A 16,419-nucleotide genomic window follows, 5' to 3' on the forward strand; every position below is an offset into this window, starting at 1 on the left:
TTTTTTTGGTGTAATGACAGTTAGCTTGTTTGTCATTTTAATTTAAGGTAAATATATATTTTTGCAAGTTTACGGTGTCTTTTTTAAAGTAAATATTAGTAATTATGTTTTACAAAATCAAGTCCACGTGTTATAACTTTTTTTTGGTAATCAATGGATATTCTTTTTAAGATTTTGGTACTTATGGTACGACAACTTGCACCAAATCAGCATCCAAAAAACTGGAGTATATATGGCGGTAGTTGAGAGTTAAGACAGCAGAGTTTCGAGTCCTTCAACCTGCAAATTTCTTTTCAGACATCATCCTGCTGAACTGAGCAGACTTAAAATACATCGCGGCGACAACGCCGATTATTTGAACCACCCTGGCTAGACTTACAACTCAATAGGTGAAATAACAAAGAAATGAAGGCAACAAGAACCAAATCAACACCCCATGACTAATAATATCTGAACACCCTACAAAATGTGTAACTATTTTTTCCCTGGGTACCATGATGTGGCACCAGCTGGCTGCAAAAGCTCCTTGTCAGGCTAGGGGTGCCGATCTTGTTGCAGGGAAGACAGCAGGCTCGTAATGAAACTAAGGGCCTTCAAGAGAGGCTGGGGTGGATGATTTTGCTCGCGTTCCTGCCCGTCTTTAGGCTGCAACTGGTTCATTTACAGAATGAGAGACACCTGAATTAACCTGTTGGGAAAGAAAGAATGGCTTACAGCTGTTCAGAGTCATGGCCCGAGATTTTTTCTAAGCGGCTGAATAGAGAACACATGGATCTGTACCTTGGCAGCTTTGAAGAGTTCGTCGAGTACTTCAGATAATGTTGGGTGTGCATGAACAGCAAGCTTAAGTTCCTGCATGGTGGATGCCATTGTGTTACTACAAACAAAATTGCTATACAATGGAGAGGAGTAAAGAAAAATAATATAAGCTATACTCACTTGCAAACGAGTTCCTAGGGCAATGGCATTTGATGCCTCGTGGATGAGGTCAGCAGCGTGCAAACCCAAGATGTGAACACCGAGAATTTCTCCCGTGTCAGGTCGGTAGATCATCTGCAAAGAGGGACAAATATTGTCAAACTCAAAATTTCAGTGGATGCAAAGTCTGAAAACAACCAACAAGTACAAAACTTAATGTTAAAACAGAATCACCTTAGCAATACCATCGCCTTCATTTTCTGCCAAAGCTTTTGTGTTGGCCTTAAAGCTGGTCTTAACAACACTTACCTCGAACCCTTCATTATCAGCTTTTTCTCTGGCTTGTGGCTACAACATATTCAACACACCCTGGTCAAGTCTTTTTCTCTTTTCGAGATATGTTACATATCAAGTGCAGGAACAGAATGCATTAAATTAGTTCCATTAAAGAAAATATATATAATATTTTTTTTAGTATAGATGAAAAATGCATGAACAAGGCAGAACTAGGAGTTAAGATCCTCGACTTACCTCTGTCAGCCCAACCATACTGATTTCTGGATGAGTGAAACAAGCAGCTGGGATGCTTAAATGATTCAGAATGTGGTCCCTCCCAGAGATTTGCTCAACGACTACATTTTCATAGAATTACACATTACACAACTATAGCAAGCAGCACTCATAGAAGCAACAACACAAATGCAAGTATCAACAACTTCGGAAGTACCCGAGATTCCCTGTGCACTGGCAGCATGGGCAAGCATGAGTTTACCATTCGCATCTCCAATGCAAAATAGATTCGGTACCTAAACATATCATATGTTAATATCCAAACGGGCTATTGGGAGACAATTGTCCAAAGTGTAGCAATTAGTTTTTGTAACATACCACATTGCCATCAGCATCGGTGACTTGCATCCGCTCATCAACAGGAATAAAACCACGCTGTGTGACAACATTAATCTGAAGAAAAAACAATTTATATCCATGTCTAATAAACTGCAGCATTTTCTTCTGATAGCTACACTTTCAAGTACTCACATTTTCCAAGCCAAGTCCGCTGGTGAATGGTGCTCTTCCAGTGGCTATAAGGGCTGCATCCACCTACACACACAAATTTTCACTCTCACATAAAAGCCATTGTCGAATTGCAGCAAATATGGTGTTCATATTTCCAACTAAAATGAATGAGCTAAGCAAGAATGGCCAAAATAAATAGTCAATATATTGGCAAGTGAGGTGTCGAAGATATGTAGCAAATTTATTCGATTAAATCATCCATCACAAGATAATAGAAATAATCAAAGTGTGCATGTGCTGCACCCTATAAAAACATAGCCAGCAGAACTGCCATTGTAACGCCTGTCTACAAGAACAAAAATATATTTAAAATGTAATTCACCTCAAGGGTTTCTTTGTGTTCCTTCGTTTTGGCATCAATGAGCTCAATCAACACAGGTTTTCCATCCTTTGCCGGAGTAATCTTGAGGCAAATGCATCAACAATTCAATATACATATGATGAATGAATGAATGATGAATAATATTTATATAAAGATTCTATACTGTGAGAAAAGCTAGAGTGGATGGTGAATTTAACCTTGCTTGCAAAAACACCAGTGTGATAGTCAATTTTCCTTGTATTGATAAGGACTCTCTGGGCCAATTTTGCGATTTCAGGATCAAAACCAGGCATCAGCTGGTCAAGAGCTTCAACAAAGGTAACCTGCCCAATCAAAATTGTGTAACTTTAGGCATACACCTGTAAGCAGCATATTTGGTCCAAACATTTAGTTACAGCATCTAATAGAATCTTCAAGCACTTTCTGAAGTCGAATATGGTGTGAATATCTGCATGCCAGTAAAATAATAATAACATATGCAAAACAGAAGGTGTAACAGATCCATTGATCCAAGAAATAAAGATGCAAATGATAGAAATCTTTTGCAAGTGTCATGTTTCTGCATTGAATGAAGTGATTACATGGGAACACTATCAGATATACACATGCATTCCTAAAACATGATTAAATCCATCCTTCAAATTTGTTGACAGGAAGAACTTTCCATTACCTCGCTTCCTAGAGCTGTGTATACATCGCTGAATTCAAGTCCAATATAACCACTTCCAACAATAGCTATCCAGTCCGGAACTGACTCAAGTTTTAATGCATGATCACTAGTAAATACAGTCTTGCCTGCGCAATAACAAACAGTATTAGGGAAATAAAAAAATGATAATCAACACAATGTGCTTGCAATAAGTGTGTAAAGATTCGTGCAATGGAGTCGACAATGGTACAAAATGGTTACAGTTTTTTTATCGTATTTTCCTTCGTATCACAGAGAAACAAGATGTTCTTTACTTGAACTAAACTCAAGGACAATTGGAAGATTAAATTTAAAATAGGAAAACCTGCATCAACATAAGCCACCACAGCTAAATAGTACTAAAGTTTATATGAAAAATGGTCATCATACTACATTATTAGCATAGCTTACATGTCTGTTTTCTGTACTTAGTTTGCAGATTGGAGTTGCAGGTTGGAGTTCAACCAAAATTGTAATCAATACCATTAGTATGGAAAAAATATTGTGAACATCAAATCAGTACTGTAATTAATCTAGAAGAATGATCCATCAAGAGAATAATAAGCACTCACCATCAATTTCTATGCCCTTGGGAACAAAAGGAACTGATCCAGTGGCAATTATGATGTTCTTTGCAGTGATTTCTTTTTCTGGAAAACCAACTTTTCCATATCGTACCTTTTGCTTTCCCTGATCACATCATTGACGGAAATAAGTAGATCAATAAATGAAATACTGATGGTTCGAATACATTAACTTTTCTATGACAATTCCTGCATAGTAGGGCCGTAAACAGACAGCAACAACAAAGCCTTTAAATCCCAAACATGTTGTGATAGGCTAGAATTAAAACCCATAAGATCTCAAAACCTAGCTATGGTTCTGGCACATGGATAGCTAACTTCCACGCACCCATGTCCATGCTGTCACCGTAAATAGAGTCACACATACTCCATGCTGTCACCGTAAATAGAGTCACACATACTCCATGCTATCACCATAATGATAAATCATTCTATATCATTTACAACTCAACTGGTTGAATCAAGCAGTTGTGGCTTGCAGTCATCATATGCCTATCTTGGACATTCCGTGGCTCCATAACTAACTAGAACTCGGCTTTCCACAGCAATCAATGCAAAGTTTGGCTAAATCAACAACCATGCATGAGACATGCAAATACATTTCCAGAGACATTCATTGACCTTTATGTCAGGCCTGTTTGTAGGATATGCAATCAAAAAACTTTTGCATATATAATTCATCAAAAAATTGTTAGCTTACAGAGGCTGATAGAATGTGTATACAATTAAGAAACTTCTAATTGTACACCCAGCAAGTAAATGATTTAAGAGGACGTACCACAATTTTGCCAAATCCAGTTAATATATCCACTCCCATAGCCTTCATTGAATTAGTCAAGTTGCTTCGGATTTTGGAGGCAAGATTGTTTGCATGATCAGCAACAGCTTGTCTGTCATATCCAGTTGAAGAAACCTAATACAAGGCAGAATATGTTCAATGATTAATTGATTATGCAAGACAACTGACGTAACATGGAAGAATGAAAAGGCAGCACATGCCGACAGTTAACGGTTGTAACTTATAAGGACAGAGCATACTTCTGGTTAAATATAGTCAATTTAGGATAGGACAATCTCACATGTAAAGGGCAACATTAACATATAGAAAACTCAAAGCATTCTTAAGAACAAAGAAGGGAAGATCAACAGAATCGACATGTGTAACTTCTTAAAAATAGTTATCAAGGTTATACACTTCATGAGGTAAGTGTGAAACAGGCAGCTGAAACTGGCACTGTTTATCTTCTATGATTACTGTTGAATCATTGACTTTGTGAACCACTCAAATAGACTCCTGATGCCCGAAAATGCCGAACGGAGACCGAGCTGCATGGAGGCCTTTATTTGAAAACTTTAAAATCAAACTTCTCAGTTTCAAAAACATCTGAAAATAAATACACATATACCTAGAGACATGATGTACATGTGTGCAAATTTTCAAGTCTAAATACATTAAAATGTGAGCTACACAAAAAATACAAATCTGGGGCTTTTTAGCATAAGTACTATTCATCTTTAAAGTCCATGATTTTTTGTTTTTTTTTGCGCAGCTCGCAACTCAAGGTATTTCATCCTGAAAATTTTCACACATACACTTTACATCCTTGCATACATGTGTATTTCTTTTCAGAATTTTTTGAAACTGAAATTTATGAATTTTGAATTTTTCAAAATAAAGGGCTCCATGGAGCTCGGTCTCCAAAATGCCCTACTCCCTGATGCCTAGCAATATGCATGTAGTTGTAACACATTCTATGACCTGTTTCCGACCCATCATAATTGCATCCAGTTATACCTGTAGACCCAGGGACTTCATGTGATGTTCATCATGAAGCTCTCTCATCCGACCGCTGACAGCAAGAAGTGCTTTGGACGGAACACAGCCTCTGTTCACACAGGTCCCACCCACAACATCTCCCTCGATAATGGCGGTTTTCAACCCCTGCACCAATTGAGCAAGATAAAAACATAAAGAAATGAGAAGAAGAGATGGAAGCAATGTCAGGCATACTTATAATTCTGTAAGCTTATTTGCTTGTACAATTGTACTCCCTTTGTAAAGAAATATAAGAGTGTTTAGATCACTAAAGTAGTTCTAAACACTCTTATATTTCTTTACAGAGGGGGTATGTTATAGAAGGAATTGAAGTTCAGAACAAAAAGGTGGGCATAGTTCTATTTCTCAGTTATATCACCAAATGTGGGGAAGGTCGACTAACTTCAACAATCCAACAACACTGCCAACACATGTGTCAACATCCGGTCCATAGATGGACAAACACTTACAGAAACTGTCGCTGGTGCTGTAAAGAAATTTGCATTTACTTCAACTGCATAAATTGCAAATTACACATTCCATCCATTTGTGCACAATGAAATTAACAAATAGTACGACTAGGGAAAAGATGATCTAATTTCAAAGTGACCTGGATTTAACAGATCGCGAGGGGGGGCCCTACAGCTACTGCACGAAATCCTCGAGCAAAAACATAAACACCAGTTCACCATATTCAAACAAAATTTCCAACTCCAGCACCAGCTGCTAATCGAAGCTTGCAAATTAAATGCAAGCTTTAGCACAGTAAATGAAAAGTAACGTGGTTTAACTCTGACAAGTTGACAGAAAATCATGAGCACAAGCAGCACTGACCTCCTCCACGGCGTGGAGCGCGGCGCCGTGCCCACCGACGCCAGCTCCGATGATGACGAGGTCGTAATCGAACCCGCCGCTGCTCCCCGTCGCGCCGTTCGCCGACGCGGCCGCCCTCACGACCGCGCGTCTGGTGGCCGCCGCGGCGTGCGAGGCCCGCAGCGAATCGCACGCGAGAGCATCGCCCGGGATCCCGCAGAACCGGATCTCGCCGGCCCGGCGCCCCGCCGCCGCCTTGGATCTGGCGCCTCCGCTGGCGATCGCCGAGGCGGAAGCGGAGATGGAGACGGCGTGCATGGCGAGGCGAGAGACTGGCTGGGAGGCGAGGCTTTCGCTCTGGGCGGGTGCGGTATGAAGGGGAGCGGGCAAGCGCGGGCGGAGATGCCGAGAATGGAGTGTGGCTGTGCCGGCCGCTGGGGTTTACGCGAAGGGCGGAGGATTCGAAGCGGGTAGGGGGCGGAGGGAAAGAAGACGACGCTGCGAGGCGGGTCCACACGTCAGTGTATGTAGTTACAGCGGGGATTTTCACGGAGATTTTTTTTAACTCTCCCACCCTTTTTATTAGGAAAACTCTCACCTTCAACCGGTCGATGGACCGCGGACGTCCCCCACCTCCGCGTCCGTTGGATTGGCTTTTGATTGTACGGTCGTGAGGAAACTTTCTTACTTGTGTCCACGTTTTTCGCAACTCAGCATTTGTTTTAGAAAAAAAGAGTTTGCAGCGGCGGAGACTCAATGTGACTGGGAGGACAACGACGACGAGGATTGAAAACCGGAATTTTTCAACAAGACATGTGTTGTAAAAAAATCTGCAACAAGATCATAGCATAATTTGGCTCTCTCAGATATAAGTGTCTAGCCAAGTTTATTATGACAAACTAACTAGCAAAGCAAGCAATGACTCATATAATACAAGACGCTTCAACCAAAACTCATGATATGTGACGAATAAAAATATAGCTTCAAGTAAAATTACCAATGGTTGTTAGAGAAAGAGGGGATGCCTTCTGGGGCGTACCCAAGCTTAGTTGCTTGGTACTCTTTGAATATTACCTTGGGGTGCCATGAGACATCCCCAAGCTTAGGCTTTTTGTTGGGGAATGTCACCTCGGAAACAAAAAAAATCCTACGCTCACCAAGATAAATCTATGAAGATTAACATCTACGAGAGGGGGAGTGCCTCTACATACTCTTGTAGATCGATAAGTGGAGACGTATATAACGCGGTTATTGTAGTTGTACGTCTTCAGGATCCAATCGCGATTCGTCCCGATCTAGCGTCGAACAGACGACACCTCCGCGTTCAACATACGTGCGGCTCGATGACGTCTCCTCCTTCTTGAACCAGCAAAGTAGGAAGGAGAAGTAGTTGGGATCTCAACCAACACATCAGTGTGGTGGAGATGGTGGTGGAGCAATCCTAGCACTGCTTTGCCACACGCCTCCGGAAGTGCGAACGAGGAAGAACGGGAGAAGCGGGAGGGAGAGGGCTACCTCAAGGGAGAGGACTTGATGTGTTCAGCCCTCCCCTCCCCTCCACTATTTATAGGATGCAAGGGGCAGTACATGTTGGAAATGTGCCCTAAAGGCAATAATAAATTAGTTATTATTATATTTGCTTGTTCATAATAATCGTTTATTATCCATGCTAGAATTGTATTGATTGGAAACTCAAATACATGTCTGGATACATAGACAACAAACTGTCCGTAGTGAGCCTCTAGTTGACTAGTTCGTTGATCAAAGATGGTCAAGGTTTCCTGGCCATATGCAAGTGTTGTCACTTGATAACGGGATCACATCATTAGGAGAATCATGTGATGGACAAGACCCAAACTATGAACGTAGCATATTGATCGTGTCGTTTTATTGCTATTGTTTTCTGCGTGTCAAGTATTTGTTCCTATGACCATGAGATCATATAACTCACTGGCACCGAAGGAATACCTTGTGTGCATCAAACGTCGCAATGTAACTCGGTGACTATAAAGGTGCTCTACAGGTATCTCCGAAGGTGTCCGTTGAGTTAGTATGGATCAAGACTGGGATTTGTCACTCTGTGTGACGGAGAGGTATCTCGGGGCCCACTCGGTAATACAGCATCACACACAAGCCTTGCAAGCAATGTGACTAAGTGTAAGTCATGGTATCTTGTATTATGGAACGAGTAAGGCCCTGTTTGGAACCACTCAGATTATATAATTCAGTTTTTATAATTTATTTTGTCTCCAAACATGACAGATTATGGTGTAGATTATAAAAACTAGATGACAGATTATTAAAAACTCATAATCTACTCTACCCAGCTAAAATCAGATTATGAATTGCTAATGACCCATTATCCTTGTAAAGTTGGAGATAATTACATTCCTGCCACCGCCATCCTCCTCTTTTAAAAAAAATCAGAGGGCAGACATGTCATTATGCAATGTAAATCCTGGATTACAGTTTATATAATCTGCCTCCAAACATGACCACCTGGATTATTTTTATAAACCAGATTATATAATCTATCTTTATAATCCAGATTATCATAATCTATTGTGGTTCCAAACAGGGCCTAAAGAGACTTGCCGGTAACGAGATTGAAATAGGTATGCGGATACCGAAGATCAAATCTCGGGCAAATAACATACCGAAGGACAAAGGGAATGACATACAGGATTATATGAATCCTTGACACTGAGGTTCCACCAATAAGATCTTCGGAGAATATGTAGGATCCAATATGGACATCCAGGTCCCGCTATTGGATATTGACCGAGGAGTGTCTCGGGTCATGTCTACATAGTTCTCGAACCCGTAGGGTCTGCACACTTAAGGTTCGGTGACGTTTCGGTGTAGTTGAGTTATAGGTGTTGGTAACCAAAAGTTGTTAGGAGTTTCAGATGAGATCCAGGACATCACTAGGAGCTCCGGAATGGTCCGGAGGTAAATATTGATATATAGGAAGTCATGTTTTGGTCACCGGAAAACTTTCGGGCTCATCGATAGTGTACCGGGAGTGCCGGGAGGGGTGTCGGGGACCATCGAGAGGGGTGTCACTCCCCAAGGGGTCTCATGGGCTATGGGAAGAGATAAACCAGCCCCTAGTGGGCTGGAATAAGTTCCCACTAAGGCCCATAAGGTTTGAGAAGGAAAAAACACAAGGTGGAAAGAGTTTCCAAGTGGGAAGGTGGAATCCTACTCCAAGTAGGATTGGAGTAGGACTCCTCCACCTCCAATTTAGGCCAAACCTTGAGGGTTTGAGGCTGCCTCCTCCCCTCCCTCCCTCCTATATATACTAGAGGTATTGAGGGTTTTTCAGACACAACTTTGCCACGTGCTGCTTGACCCTATACCACGCAGTTTTTCCTCTAGATCGTATTTCTGCGGAGCTTAGGCGAAGCCCTTGAAAAGACCTTGATGACGCCTAGAGGGGGGGTGAATAGGCTATTTAAAAGCTTCTTCAGATTTGGCTTGAACCTAATGCGGAAATAAACTAAGAGGGTACTTGTCAAGCACAAATCCTAAATGCACTAGGCACTGCAACGTGTATCAACAACACGATCAACCAAGATGGACAGAATACAGTTACTAACAAGCACAAGTAAGTTACACAAACTTACTTGAGCTATATCACACGACAAGTAGGTGAACAACACAAGATACTAGATCACACTATATCAACACGATATATCAAGGGCTGCAAGTATGAACGTGTGGATATAGAGGGTATGCTTGAATGATTAATCTTGTACAAGAAATGGCCAACACAATATAATGAGCACAAGCAATATGCAATGTATGTATGCTCAAATAACACAAGTAAACCACAAGTAAGGAGTTAGGGTTAAGGATAACCAAGGTCACTGAGACGAAGATGTATCCCGATGTTCACTTCCTTGGAGGGAAGCTAGTCACCGTTAGAGAGGTGGATGTTACCACGAAGGCACACCAACGCCACGAAGGCTCACCCTATTCTCCCTTTGAGATAACACCACGAAGGCGTTTCTCAACCACTAGTGGTAAGCCTTTGAGGTGGCTTCCAAACCCTCACAAACTTTTCCGGGGGAAATCACACGGATTGATTCCTCTCCGAAGAACTCCTACCGCCTAGGAGTCTCCAACCTCCAAGAGTAACAAGATCACGGGGAATGCTCAAAACTTGCTCAAATCACAAATAGCTTGGGTTGAGAGAAGGAGAGGGAGAAGATCTATCTTTTGATTGGAACAACTCTCAAAGGGGCTCACAAATGCTCTTGGGATCTAAGATTTGGAGTGAGCAAATGTGTGTGAGGTGGAAGTGTGTTCTTATGAGGATAAGGCTGTGTTAGGCCACACTCTCACGAAGTGGGAGGGGGGTATTTATAGTGGGGAGAGAAAAAGAGCCGTTGGGGACACTTTAAGTCACACAGGGTCCGGACGTCCGACAGTTGTCGGAAGTCCGGGCGTCCGCGAGGGGTCGGACGTCACGGGTCGGTCGTCCGAGGCCTGTAGATACGACTAAAACTATTTTGAATTAAACAGCGACCGGACGTCCGATAGGGGTTGGTCGTCCGAGGCCTGTAGATACGACTGAACCTATGTTGAATTTATTAGCCACCGGACGTCCGGAGAGGACCGGAAATTCGAGTTATACAGCTCAACTTCTACTGGTGGTAGGTTCCGGAGTTCCGACGGGTGTCGGACGTCCGGAGGGAGCCGGATTTCTGAGATATAGAACTCAACTTCTACTGGTGCAGGCTTCCGGATTTCCGGGACTTGGCCGGACATCCGGGCCTCGGACGTCCGGAGGAAGCCGGAAGTCCGAGTTATATGGCTCCGATTTCTCTAGTATAGGATTCCGGATTTCCGAACTAGTCGGTCGTGCGGTCCTCGGACGTCCGAAGAAAGCCGGATGTCCGAGGCACTGGTTCTGTTTTCAGATAACAACAAAACAGTGGAGATGTGGTCTGAGCAGAGAGTGATGATGTAGTTTGAGCAAGTTCATCGCAAAACCTGTGATCCCCTCTTAATAGTGCGGGATCCCTAAGGACTCAAGAATCATAAAAGAGTACCGATGATCCATACTTGAGTCTCACAAAGACTATGGGTTAGTACACAAACACGTAATGGACAATGCTTACCTTACCATGGGATCACTTGATCCCTCTCGGTACATCTTATACGCTTTGTGTGTTGATCATCTTGATTTACTCTTTGTCTGAGATCTTGATCAACCTAGTGTTTCTACGACCATGCTTTGGATAATAACTTGAATAACATCTTGGTCAACATATAAACTCCTTGAACCCAACAGATGGACTTCAAGAAGTGCCTATGGACAAATTGCAATAAAAGCAATGTGTTGATCATCTTGATTTACTCTTTGTCTGAGATCTTGATCAACCTAGTGTTTCTATGACCATTCTTTGGATAATAACTTGAATAACATCTTGGTCAACATATAAACTCCTTGAACCCAACAGATGGACTTCAGGAAGCTCCTATGGACAAACCCTATAAATATAACTTAAGGCAACCATTAGTCCATAGGAATTGTCATCAATTACCAAAACCACATATGGAGATATATGCTCTAACAATCTCCCCCATTTTGGTAATTGAAGACAACCACTTCAAGAGAGTTTATATAAGGAAATAAGCATAACCAAGCGCACACATACAAGGTAATAATGCATGTGAGCAAGATGTAAATGCTTACGCAATAAAAGCAAAACCCTCTAAACATATCCAAAGTAAACTCTCTAAACTTCTCCCCCATTGGCATCGATTGCCAAAATGGACGAACAGTTTAGAAGGCAAATATAGTAGGTGGTCCTCCAAAAAGTGTGTACTTCTCAGCAAATGAGTGCAGAAAAATATACAAATACAATGATAAGTAGTTGGAGGAAAACAAACTATATTAAGGACCCAAAAATTGCAAAAAGAATCGTATGCCACAAAGACATACAAAGATAGAGGCAGGCAATCAAAGGATTCCAGATGGAACAAACAATCATATGGTCCTTCGAACCACATGAATAAAAAATATTATGATAAAGGCAACATAGTGCTTTATCAAAAACTAGAGAAGCTCCCCATGATTTGTGCACTAATATGATATTATTGCATTTGACACATGTGCACAAAATAGGATCGTTGCTCCCCCAGAATTTATAAAACACACAACGAGTGCAAGAGGATAGATGAGACAATAAGCATATAAATTGCACAAAACAAATGTTTGAGCAACATGTAATAGAAGCAACTTAATAATAGGCTCAAACAAAGTAATGTGTATGAGTCATGGCAAAGCACTTGAGAAGACTAAGATAGGGATGAGCATTTCTCATCAACATAGTCTTGATGAAATGAGATACAAAGTGCAAGACATATCATTTCCACACACACATACTAGAAAATGGGTTCACAAGCTTACTAATAAACAAAATAAGAACCAACGCTTGTGACAACCCATTGTGAAGATAGGAAGTAAGAACCTTGTCAAGAGGAGGGATACTAATTGAAAATGGCAAAACCCTCATCAAGACAAGCATGAGGAAAAAAATAATCTTCACTGCCAAAGAGTGCATCAAGATGTAGAAATAAGATGCGCACACAAAACAAATCCTTTCACGAAGCCATAAAAAAACTTGAAAGAGGGAATGCAACGATGGACGTGAAAGAAAAGAGGATATCAATTAGAGATGTAACTTCTCTCATGTGTAAAAGATTCTAAGTGGAAGACAATCATGATGATATTTGTCCACAAAGAAGGATATACACACAAAACGGTTACAAGAAGGAGCAAACTAGATATCCAAAGGAAGTCATAAATATATCAATGAAATCTTTTGCTTGGAAGCATAGCACATGTCCTAATATTTTCTTATTGTATAATATGAACTTCCAACATACGAACATCAAAGACATCCCAACTAGTAGTAAGACATCATCGTTCGGATGCTTTGAGAAAGCAAACAAGTACTACAAGAACGAATCAAGAGATTCATGCCATGATGCAACCTGGAAAAGAAAAGACAGGTTGGGTCCTTTGCAAGAAAAGAATGCATGATGTGGATACTTGTTACCGAGACAACATTGGATTGATGTAGTGGATGGTTGTTCTTTGATCATCCTAACTTGGCTCCAATAATCACATGGTCTCAACATCTTCCTTATAGGTGAGCCGAGCATCCAATGCATCTCCAGTTGTTCCTGGAACAACAAAACAAACAAAATGGTGCCCAAACTCATTGGGATCAAAGAGTTAGAAAACCAGCAATACATAGGACAAACTCCACATACATATGTGCATATAGATATGAATTTGAATTTCATGCACACTTTAGCCAATTTATGACAAGGTGGAATTTCCCCTATATATTGGGTCAAAGAAGGAAAGCAAGCAAAAGAAGTTGTATATAGTAGATATGATATGCATGCTCAAAACTCTTAAGAATCAACTCAACACAAAGTTGATAGGTCACCAAAAGACAAGGTATCAAGTGATAATAAGATCCTAAAACAAAAAGAACTATCACTTGAAGGATATCAATTAAAATATACCTCAAGGAATGAGATATCCATTGACACATGCCAATTAGAAGGCAACAAGAAACCAATTGAAGGAAAACAAACACGAGGTATCTAGTTTCCAAGAGAGAGCTAGGTTCCAACAAACAAAGCCCTCTACAAATTTTCATGATGGCACAAAGCATCATAAAGAGCAAGACTTGCCTCCCATCAACACACACTTGATGGGGGTCAAATGATTTTATGATGGGTGAATAAAGAGAGTGTTTTAAAGAGAATAGGATAGCTCCCCCAAGGGACGTGCATTATATAGAATTTGCATTTGAATACACAACGCCCACGATGGGATCATCACTTTCTCTATATCTATAACCACACTAGACATGTTAAAAATAGATTCATAAGAGGCAAGAAAGACAAACAAAACACAAAATCCAATGTAAAGATGATTATCAATTCCAATCACATGATGGGAATACCAATTGTCAACGACAAGAAGTATTTTTGAAATGATACTCATTGGTAGATCACAAATATATCCAAGATCATCTTTACCCTTAAAACGCAAGCAAATGACACTTGTAGAGATAACATGCCACCTAGGAACAGGATAATTTACAATATCAACACTAAGTGGCAACACCTCAAATCTACACATTTTCTAGGTTCGTAATATGCACATAGCATATTAATCCCCCATAATGTGATAACCAACAATATTAACAAGTGGCAAATTGAAACCAACAAGAGATAATTAATGGACCATATAGAATTTGAATTTCTCATGAGTAAGACATACCACATAGAAACTAGATAATCTTGAAATATCAAAACTAAGTGGTATTCCCCATGTATACACATTTATAGGATCGAGAGGTGTGCAAAGCACATCACTCCCCCACAATGGGATAATCCATTAATCTCTCACAAGAGCCAACAAAAATACAATCAAGACACAAAAGGCTCAATACAGGACTCACATGTACATGATATGCAAACCAACATACTCATACTCGATTACTCAAGATAAGCAAGTTGGAAGCACAACATATACAAACGCATGTAAGGTACAAAACCACAACATGCAGAGGGGCAAGCACCTAACAATGTAAACAGTTTAAGTATAAGTTACCGTAAGGAGGCACATTGGATATAAGATAGAAACTCGATAATCCAAATGACTTGGCTTGAGATAATATGAATGATGAAGACCCCTTAATTCTTCATTATGTATCCAAGTCTCTAATGTCCTCCATAGTCACCTATTGATCAAGTTTGAGCTTGTTGGTCCCCAACTACGTTGGGTCCTAATAGGTTAATCACAATAGGCTTGGCAACCCAAATGGTTCTTTTCTTGACACCATTTTGAGTACCAACAAACCTGGCAAACACATTGCCACCCTTATCCTTCCCAAGGGAATAGATATCATCAATAGTGATTGGGTTGGATAAGTTACCTCTTGTGCAAGACGAAGCGACGTGACCCTTCTCACGACATAAGTAGCAACATCTACCCTTTGCTTTCTTCCCAGTTGATTTCTCACCTCGGGGAGTGTTGGCTTGGGTCTTATTGGGAAGAGGCCTTCCTTCAACTTGTAGTTGAATATGTGATTGAGTTTGTGGCCGCTTCCCTTGTTGCTTGTGACTTTGAGACTTCGTCTTCAGAGGGCAAGATCTAACATGGTGCCCTTTAACTTTGCACTTGAAGCAAATGATTTTGGCCGAATTCTTGACTTGTTCTAGGCCCCTCTTGTTCTTGTTTGAGTTTACTCCAAACTCATTTTTGTCATTCGGAGATGTTTGCTCACACAGGACGTTGTTGAGCGTGGGCATCCCTTCATGACACTGTTCCAAGTCTTTCTTCAAAGAAGTGACTTGGGCCTTGAGCTCTTTGATTTCCTCTGCACGGTTAGTATCAATGCAAGTACTATAGGAAGTGTAAGCTTCAATGTTAGAGCAACAAGGCAAGGAAAGTAATTCATCACACGAGGTAGCAACATTATGAGTAGACGAATTACGAGGACTAGCACATGGAAATGTAGTACTTTGACTAGAAGTAGTGCCATTGTCCACATGAGGCTCGCTTGATGTTACCTTGCTGATGATAGCCTCATGAGCTAACTTTTGCACATTATGGGATGTTATAAGATCGGCATGAGAGCTTGTGAGCATTACATGGTTTTCTTTCAACTTCCCATAATTGCTAGTTAGTAAATCAAGTTGAGCACGTAGCTCAACATTCTCCTTCAATGTTGATACTTCAAGAGAGGTAGAGTTAGATGTACAAGTATCATCAACAATATGAGAGGAGTAAGTAGCAAATAGAGACTTCTCATGAGTAGATTGAAGCTCCTCATAGATCTTAGAGGTTTTGATGAGCTCTCCCTTGACATTATTGCATTCAAGGAGAAGGACCTAAAAATCCCTTTTAAGTTTATCATGAGCAACTTCAATCTCTCCTTTTGAAGATCTTAAGTCTCTACATGCTTGATGACTCTTCTCAAGTTCATGTTCAAGTTGTTCACTTTTAGCTTGTTCATGATTAAGTGAATCATTACAGTTTTCAAAGTAAGCAAGAACATCTTGGAACCTTTGAAGAGAGTTATTTTTAGCTTTATGAAGAATTTTACTGATCACATAGATATTTCCAGTCAAGTCATCATCATCATCCTCATCG

General features: G+C 40.7%; 1 protein-coding gene across 2 annotated transcripts; it reads right to left on the bottom strand.

The window, feature by feature from the left end:
* Positions 1-263: 263 nt before the first annotated feature.
* LOC123426077 (dihydrolipoyl dehydrogenase 2, chloroplastic-like) lies at positions 264-6,713 on the bottom strand. 2 transcript variants are annotated; one of them, XM_045109860.1, is made up of 15 exons: positions 6,243-6,713; positions 5,388-5,534; positions 4,371-4,505; positions 3,581-3,698; positions 2,991-3,115; positions 2,518-2,643; positions 2,321-2,401; positions 1,960-2,022; positions 1,807-1,881; positions 1,646-1,724; positions 1,450-1,550; positions 1,153-1,266; positions 940-1,053; positions 781-852; positions 264-651 (listed from the first exon to the last, which is right to left on the bottom strand). In XM_045109860.1, the coding sequence occupies exons 1-15, from the start codon at positions 6,537-6,539 to the stop codon at positions 535-537; spliced, it is 1,764 nt and encodes a 587-aa protein (XP_044965795.1). In that variant the 5' UTR covers positions 6,540-6,713; the 3' UTR covers positions 264-534. The 2 variants fall into 2 exon arrangements, with proteins under 2 accessions (XP_044965795.1, XP_044965788.1); XM_045109853.1 differs by having other exon boundaries at positions 264-688.
* Between the last annotated feature and the right edge of the window lie 9,706 nt (positions 6,714-16,419).

The sequence above is a fragment of the Hordeum vulgare genome, chromosome 1H, assembly GCF_904849725.1.
Source record: "Hordeum vulgare subsp. vulgare chromosome 1H, MorexV3_pseudomolecules_assembly, whole genome shotgun sequence".
NCBI classification, from domain to species: Eukaryota; Viridiplantae; Streptophyta; class Magnoliopsida; order Poales; family Poaceae; genus Hordeum; species Hordeum vulgare.